Raw genomic sequence first — 9,024 nt, 5'->3', positions numbered from 1 at the left:
TTGTATATTTAATTAAATGCCCAAAACCCAATTATTTAGTAGGTCGGCTATATATTTAATTTTACACCTTTTTATTTTATACTTCTTTTTTCCTAAATTATACGTACAATTACATAATAAAAATATTATATTTATCATAAAATCAATTCTATTCAGACAAAATCAAGTCGAAATTTGAATTTTCTGTATATATATATATATATAGAATGAAACGGAGAATATCAGAAATAATAAAGACAAGAAAAGAAAATGTGTAAGAATGCATGCAATATAGAGTAGATCGCCAGATTTAACATGTGATGACACACATTGTCATTGATGATACTCACGATGCCTCTCTCTGTCGTCTCTCTGTCTTCTCCGCCCCTATTCCCTTTAATTCTTCCCAACCCCCCCTACTTTTCTTCTTCTTCATTAATGCTTTCTTCTTCCTCCTCCTCATCCCTTTCCCCATTCATCATCATCGCTTCCTCCCCTCGAGGATCACATAGCCGTCGGAGAAGGTGGTGCTGCCTTCTGAAATGACGCCGGCTAATTCAAGAGTGACGGTGGTAGGCAGTGGCAATTGGGGAAGCGTCGCCGCCAAGCTCATTGCTTCCAACACTCTCAAGCTTGATTCTTTCCACGGTGTCTTTTCTTATTCCTCACATTCTTACTTATCCTTTTCGCACTTGTAATTTTTAATGTTATTAAAATGTTAGTAAATAGTTGTCAAGTCCGAGTGAATTTCCTGAAAATAAGTGCAAATATATTCCAGAAAGCACTAAGAAGTAAGAACACAGTGCTTTTGCCGGTCCCTGATTATGTAACTTTATATGTAAGAAAAAAGGAATATTCTTCACGTGGTTCCATTCTCTTTTACTGTGTGTTTCTGAGTTGGGATGTTTTATTTTTATTTGTTTTTATTATTTATTTATTATTACTATCTCGTTTGGAATAGATGAAGTGAGGATGTGGGTTTTTGAGGAGATACTGCCGAGTGGTGAAAAACTCTCACAAGTCATCAACCGAACTAATGTAATGTCATGTGTTCTTCCTGCTTTCCCCTCTCTCCTTCATTCTTCATCACCATAATACAAAACATTCTTCTTTCTGCAGGAGAATGTTAAATATCTGCCCGGCATAAAGCTTGGTACAAATGTTGTGGCAGACCCTGATCTTGAAAATGCAGGTACATATATATATATGCATTTTAATTGGAGTGGATGATTTAGAAAGTTGTGATTATTTCTTCCTAACCTGGCCAATTGGATGGCAATTAATGGGTAGTCAGGGATGCCAGCATGTTAGTATTCGTGACACCCCATCAGTTTGTGGAGGGCATTTGTAAAAGGCTTGTGGGAAAGATAAGGAAGGACACCGAAGCAATCTCCCTCATCAAAGGGATGGAGGTCAAGAGGGAAGGTCCCTGCATGATCTCTTCCCTCATCTCTGAACAGCTGGGGATCAGTTGTTGCGTTTTAATGGGTGCAAACATTGCCAATGAGGTTACAATGGCTGGTTTTTCTTATGCTAATTAGCACGAGCTAAAGTGTAGCACTCTCTTGATCTTTTTTTCCATGACGAGAGATTGTTGCCGTGCAGATTGCGGTGGAGAAATTTAGTGAGGCTACCGTTGGGTACAGAAAAGATAAAGAGACTGCAGATAAATGGGTTCAGCTATTCAACACTTCATACTTTATGGTCTCAGCTGTGAGTAAAATGGTTCAACTGCTTTACTTTCAAGTACTCGATCAATAAGCTGGTCACTAAACGCTTACTTTAGAACGAATCTTGAAGTATGGGATGCATTCTTCTGACATATTTAACTAATGTGAAAATAGGTCCAAGATGTGGAAGGAGTTGAGCTATGCGGAACCCTGAAAAATGTTGTGGCTATTGCTGCAGGTCAATACTAGTTTGTCCTGTTTGTATGTATTTTGTTTCCATTAAGTGAGTTTCGACATGTCATGACTGATGGATGAGTCTTCTGTAAACAGGATTCGTGGATGGATTGGAGATGGGGAACAATACTAAGGTAAACGCTAAAGAAAATCCAGAGAGTTATACCACAGTAACCAGTAGCCTTAAATTGTCTATGCAATGATTTATCAGGCTGCAATAATGAGGATTGGTTTGAGAGAGATGAAGACCTTTTCGAAGCTACTTTTCCCTTCTGTCAAAGATAGTACTTTCTTTGAGAGTTGTGGAGTAGCAGATTTAATCACAACCTGCTGTAAGTAGGGTGTAACGGATATCATCACTGTCTGTATGGCGAACTTTTATTTTTTCATTCTCTTTAGTAAAATATACAGTAATGTAAAGCTGCTTCACCTATTGTTGATAACTAGTGGGGGGAAGAAACAGGAGATGTGCAGAGGCTTTTGCTAGGAATGGCGGGAAGAGGTCTTTCGATGAACTTGAAGCAGAGATGTTGCAGGGCCAGAAATTACAGGTTGCTAGTTTTTCTAGCACAACAGTATTATCATTTTGCACGAAGGCTTGTTTACTTTGATAATCATTTGCAATTTCCTAACTCAGACTGCATGCACCAGAAGGTTCAAGCAATTACAAAACATGCACGCAACAAAAATAAATTCTTTACTTATGTCATCTTGGCTATTACTACAATGATGTCGAAAACTTTGCAGGGGGTGTCGACTGCAAAAGAGGTATACGAGGTGTTGAGGCATCGGGGATGGTTAGAGCTTTTCCCCCTCTTCTCAACGGTCCATGAGATCTGCGTCGGCCGTCTTCCACCAACAGCCATAGTGGAATACAGTGAGCACACCCCAAAGTTTTCCCTTGTGGGAGGATCTGCTCAATTTTTCTGAAATTTGCATCAACCAAATCAAAACCATCTCAGTTGCTCCTATTACTTTCGTATACTAAATTTTTGTTTTCTCCGAAGCTGTATGTGACACTCAGAGCTTAGATGCCGGGTGTTTTGCCAGCCACTTACTACATTGCTTCAACAAATACAATGGTCGTTTTAAATGTGACAGACTTACTTTCTGATCTTTTCCATTTCTTCCTCTCTTCTTTTTCTTTTTTTCTCATTAAATTAATTTTTTCAGCATTGGTATCTTGGTATGTATTGCTATCCAAATGTGCAAGATACGGTTTATGGAAAGAGGACCTACATGGTGGAATACTGTCAAGACACCACATTGGGAAGCTTCGGTAATAACCTTTCGATTTTTAAGTCAGATAGGTCATGAAAATAAGTTTTTAAGATTGTAAATGTAAGTATTTAAGGTCGTAAAGGATGCGAGTGCAACAAAAGTTGTACTTAGCACATAGAGGTAAGTTTTTAAGATTATAAATATTCTCTTATTGCACTTGTTGACATCAAAATATTGGCCCAAAATAAATTAACTAATAGTTGAATTCTAAATTAAAGTTGATAATAAATTTGAAATTTAAATATCTTCAAGATGACAAATCTGTAGTCGGCCCATACCAAATTGCGCCTTACGCATTGCATGCATTGATTTAAAACATACTTTATTATAATTAAGAGATACTTTCCATTTACGAGAATTTTGATTAAATTTGAAAATGCAAAATCATTAATAAAAGAAATTCTATGAACTATATATATATATATATAATATAAGGGTAATGTTATCCAAAAAATTAATTATAGGGGTAAGTGTTATATTTAATAGTTTAAGGGGATAAATAGTACATTACGAATAGTTCAAAAGGCAAGTAAATTTAACCCGTATTAATAAATACTCCTATTAATCAAAACATTCTCGATGTGTGTTTATAATTCAAATTTGTTTAATTAAATTAAAAGGAAGAAAGATAAAATTAATAATTGATCAATATCAATGAAATGCATTAATTTTAAATATATATATATGAATAAATAATATTAATCAAATTAATTAAAGAGTATTGTGATTTGTGAAAGAAAATAAATAGGGACATTTTAGATGGTTCAAAAGACATGAATTTTGTCGGATTCTGGTTGCGATAATTATTATTATTATTATTATTATTATTATTTTCACTATGCAGAAGAAGAAAAAATTATTTTTCCAGTTAGTTAAGTATATTTAATATTAATTTAGTCCTGTGATTATGCTCGTATTTTTTTTTAATCCAATAACTTAAAAAATTGATGAATTTTAATACAACTTAGGATTTTGTATACAATCACGTGTAATGATATGTGGCCATTTATGCTGATTGGACATTAGAAATATCAAAATTCTAAAAAATATATAGATATATATAAATTTTAAATTTTATAGTTTTAGTTGAAATTTATATTATAATTACAATAAAATTATATTTATTAATTAATTTGAATAATTGTTTAGTATATATTTTAATGAAACTATATCCTGAAGATTAGGGAGCGTGGCGCCACGCCCTCCTCATCTTTGGCCGATGGTGTCTAGATCTAGACAACGCCAATCACCCATACTAAATCCCCCAAATTATTTTTGGTCTGGGCGATTGGAGTCTTCCAGATTGGAGGGTGACGGTGTCGCTCAGATCAACTCCCTAGCCCCCTTTGGAGGGAGTCGCTAGGGGGGCAAGAAGGAGGGTAGGCGATGACAGATGAGACGGCACGAGGAACAGGGTAGGCCACGACGAGTGGGGGTTAGGGGCACAATTGTCTTGTGACAAGCTTGGGGTTAAAAGAATATTATAATTTATATATATATATATATATATCCCGCAATTAATCTCTTTTTGTGCAATTATATACATTCTTTGAAATTTTGCAAAAGTGATGATGTGGTTTTAACGAGATATATGCACGCATTTACTTTTCCAACACCCGCTAATTGATAATTAGTGAAATTGAAATGAAGTACCTAGTACGAAAATAAATAAAGCGATGTTGCAACGAATTTTAAATTACTCGTCAGTTTTTGATCTGTGAAAGATAGCAAGACAGTAAGAGACCATTCGATTCGGAGAAAATCTTAGAATCTGCGAACAATCATTCGATCTGAAAAAGATCGTAGGATTTGTGAAAGATCTTTCGATCTGAGAAAAATTATAGGATCTGTAAAAAATCAGTCGATCTGAGAAAGATAGTAAAATCTACGTAAGGTCAAAATTTTGGCAAGTGATAAATAGACTTCCAAAGGAACAGTATGCGAGCTAACCAAATGGTTAATCGTAGATACAGTTGGCAAAATATGCAAGTTTTCTAACAAATCGAAAATGGTCTAACAAAAAATCTGAGCCAGAAGATATTCGATCTACATTGTCAAAATCAAAATGAAAATTTTGAAGACATAACTATCTAAGCTTTCTATCTCCTCGAGCAAACTTGCGAACTCATCATCTTCAATGGCCAATTTCCCCCCCGGGGCATATGGCTCGAGAATCTCGTCCAGAGTGGGGTTAAGGCAATTCAGATCGAATCCTTCTGTTAAACCTTGCAGCTTGTTGGTTTGAGCCTTGCACTTCTCAAAGCCGTCGTTCAGTAGGGTTTAGTCACACAAAATTAACCAAAAAACAAAAAACATCAAGCACCACGACCAAAAAGAAAAAAAACCTAAGATTTAGAATCATACTTGTTGCAACAAAAATCCACAGTAACAAAACTAATTACAAGATAAAATCAAGCAAAATTCCAAGAAAATGAAAAACAGAATAACTGCAGAAACTATCAAGCATCACAAACAACCACCTACAATTACAACCTAATTAGAAACAAAAGATCAAATCCAAGAAACAAGTACCAATAATTAACTCAAATTGCACCAAAACCCACGATAAATCACAGTAATAAAAGAAACAGACACAACCCCCAGTCATAAATACAATGAGACACAAACAACACAATTATATAAACAATCAGAATAAACTCCCACAAATCACAAAACAATCAATCCGAAAAGTACCCACAATCACGAACAATCATAAGACAAACTCACGATCACAAAAAAAATGAGAAGACAAACCAAAATCACACAAAGATACAAACAACCCATAATCACATAAACTATTTAGAAGACAAGATCTAATCCATGAAACAAGTTCGAATAATAGAGTCAAATTGCACCAAAACCCACAACAATTCAAGTAACTAAACAAGCCCATAATCAAGAACAATCAAACAATCACATGAAAAATAAAAATCCAGAAACCAAACAACCCTCACAAAAAAACCCACAATCATAGTCAATCAAAAGACAAACCACAATCACTGATCAAATAACACTACAAACAACACAAATACAATGAGAACACTAATACCACAGTCACATAAACGACCAGAATAAAATCCCACAAATCATAGAACAATCAATAAAAAAAAACCAACAACCACACAATTAATTACTGAAATTCCATTAGAACATCAAAAGAATCAAACACCCAGAAAACTAACCAAATATTGGAACATCAATGAGATCAAATTCACCCAAAGAAAGTGAATAATCACATCAACAAAGAAAGATCCAAGAAACTAATTCAAATATCACACCAATTGCACAAGCCCACAATCACAAAACTAATTACAAGACAAAATTAAAACCAATTACAAGAAACTAGAAATTCAAGAATCATAACCGACTAAAAACAGTCGCGAATCACAAACATCTCACAATCACAAACTAATTTGAAACAAAAGATCAAATTCAAGAAACAAGTTCGAACAATTAAGACAAACTGCACGAAAATCCAAAATAAATTACAAAAACAAAGCAAACCAACACAACCCCACATAACAAAAACAATCAGAACACAAAAAACACAAACATATAAATAATTCTGAATAAAACCCCAAAAAATCACAGACCAATCACAAAAAAACCACAATCACCAACACAACACAGTCACAAAAACAATCAAAATACAAAAAGCTCAAACACATAAAAAATGTGAATGAAAACCCACAAATCACACAACAATCACAAAAAATCCACAATCACGAACAATCATAAGAAAAAAAAGATCATAAGACATTAGTCACACAATTGAAGTAACTAAACAAGCCCACAACCATGAACAATCAAACAATCAGAATACAAACTCTCACATAAACAATCCCGAAATCACACAACACTCACAAAAAAACCCACAATAATGGTCAAACAGAAAACAAAAGATCTCATCCAAGAAACAAGTTCGAACAATTAAGTCAAATTGCACCAAAACCCACAACAATTCAAGTAACTGAACAAGCCCACAACCAAGAACAATCAAACAATCAGAATACAAACAGTTACATAAACAATAAAAATCCAAAAACCACACAACACTCACAAAAAAACCCACAATCATAGACAATCAAAAGCCAAACAACAATCACATGTCAAATTACACTACAAACAGCACAAATACAATGAAAACACAAAATAAATTACAGAAACAAAGCAAACAACACAACTGTACATCAAAAAAAACAATCAGAACACCAAAAACACAAACACATAAATAATTCTGAATAAAACCCCAAAAATCACAAACCAATCAAAAAAAAATCCACAATCACCAACAATGAAAGACAAAAAGAATAAAAAGACATCAATCGGACAAAATTAACCCAAAAAGAAATACATCAAGCATAACAACCAAAAAGAAAAGTCATACCTTGTATGTGAACTGCCAAATTTATGTTACCTTGCTTGAGTCATTCACATTGAGCAGAGCGTGTGACTGAATGTTGATGACGTGAACACACACGATCAATCTTGTCTTGGTCCTTTGGTAGGAGCACCCCTCTACAGGAACAAGATATTGATCAAAATATAAGCCATGATTCAAAAAATTAAGCAATTAAACCAAATGAAAACGTAGTGAAGATGCAACTATGTTCCTTGCTATGATGGAAGTCCACGATCACCATAAGCATTGGATTTTCCAACCTTTGAGCTGGTTTTAGATGTTATGGTAGCTAAAATCAATCTACCCGATTCAATATTTTCTGCAAGCCAACAAGCAGCCATGAAATTGAGAAGATGTTACTCAACACCATGCTGGAGAAAATATTACCACTTAACACCATGCTCGAGAAAATATTGTCACTTAACACCATGCTTGAGAAAATATTGTTACTTACCACCATGCTTGAGAAAACATTAGCAGCTCATGTCGCATCATGCACCAGCATAAGTTCTTGGATTCAGAAGCTGGAATTAACACTTGTAGAATTGGAACTTGATGGAGAGCCTAATACCAGCACATCAACAATGGACTCTATTATGAAGCAGCCAGCAAATTTTGAATCTTAATTTAAGAGGCTTTTCACATAGTTCCCTAGAGCAATCATAGCATGATAATCATGTGTGCTAAATTGATCAATACCAAGTAGTAGTGACTTGGAATTCAGATTCCTGACACGTAGCTTAAGACGCCCTTGCTCTAGCATTCTTGCATCTATTTGGATATGAAAACACCTGCAATGCAAGTAATTTAACCAGCACACACGAATGGATTAGTGTAGATGCCAAACGATAACCAATATACTGCTCACTAGGAAAGAACAAGCATCTATACAAACCTGCATGAGCTGGTGTTGTTTCAGGTTGTATAGTGTATTCTGCACGACAAATTGGCCCACCATGATAAGGTATTGTGCATCCATGATAACTATTGAATCAGCAGAGAAATTAGACTCGAAGGAACATCACCTGCAATTGCCTGATGATGACAGCAGGTGAGCTAATTGATCAATACCAAGTAGTTGTGACTTGGAATTCAGATTCCCGACACGTAGCTTAAGACGCCCTCGCTCTGGCATTCTTGCATCTATTTGGAAATGAAAACGCATGCAATGCAAGTAATTTAACCAGCACAACGGATGGATTAGTGTAGATGCCGAAAGATAACCAATATACTGCTCACTAGGAAAGAACAACCATCTATACAAACCTGCATCAGCTGGTCCTGCTTCAGGTTGTATAGTGTATTCTGCACGACAAATTGGCCCACCATGATAAGGTATTGTGTATCCAGGATAACTATTGAATCAGCAGAGAAATTAGACTCGAAAGAACATCACCTGCAATTGCCTGATGATGACAGCAGGTGAGCTAATTGATCAATACCAAGTAGTTGTGACTT

General features: G+C 35.1%; 1 protein-coding gene and 1 long non-coding RNA gene across 3 annotated transcripts; one reads left to right on the top strand and one right to left on the bottom strand.

Moving 5' to 3' along the window:
* LOC105177364 (glycerol-3-phosphate dehydrogenase [NAD(+)]) lies at window positions 315–3,000 on the top strand. The gene is made up of 10 exons (XM_011100485.2): window positions 315–627; window positions 941–1,017; window positions 1,099–1,171; window positions 1,270–1,487; window positions 1,585–1,692; window positions 1,824–1,887; window positions 1,980–2,017; window positions 2,095–2,215; window positions 2,331–2,434; window positions 2,631–3,000. Exons 1-10 carry the CDS (start codon window positions 522–524, stop codon window positions 2,811–2,813), a joined length of 1,092 nt encoding a protein of 363 aa, XP_011098787.1. The 5' UTR covers window positions 315–521; the 3' UTR covers window positions 2,814–3,000.
* On the bottom strand, window positions 5,551–9,024 carry LOC105177363. Of its 2 annotated transcripts, XR_849044.2 has the most exons (8): window positions 8,963–9,024; window positions 8,833–8,871; window positions 8,592–8,709; window positions 8,462–8,500; window positions 8,266–8,357; window positions 8,021–8,130; window positions 7,827–7,885; window positions 5,551–7,682 (listed from the first exon to the last, which is right to left on the bottom strand). It is a non-coding gene; the product is annotated as an uncharacterized LOC105177363 (long non-coding RNA). The 2 variants fall into 2 exon arrangements; XR_849043.2 differs by having other exon boundaries at window positions 5,551–7,885.

Source organism: Sesamum indicum, linkage group LG15, assembly GCF_000512975.1.
Source record: "Sesamum indicum cultivar Zhongzhi No. 13 linkage group LG15, S_indicum_v1.0, whole genome shotgun sequence".
Classification (NCBI taxonomy): domain Eukaryota; kingdom Viridiplantae; phylum Streptophyta; class Magnoliopsida; order Lamiales; family Pedaliaceae; genus Sesamum; species Sesamum indicum.
This window is presented reverse-complemented; position numbering and strand designations above follow the sequence as displayed.

Bases quoted from the DNA above. Each gene is read 5' to 3' on its own strand.
- LOC105177364 (XM_011100485.2), top strand. From the start codon at position 522: ATGACGCCGGCTAATTCAAGAGTGACGGTGGTAGGCAGTGGCAATTGG. The intron at 628-940 runs GTGTCTTTTCTT...CGTTTGGAATAG, and splicing joins CAAGCTTGATTCTTTCCACG to ATGAAGTGAGGATGTGGGTT. The intron at 1,172-1,269 runs GTACATATATAT...ATTAATGGGTAG, and splicing joins CCCTGATCTTGAAAATGCAG to TCAGGGATGCCAGCATGTTA.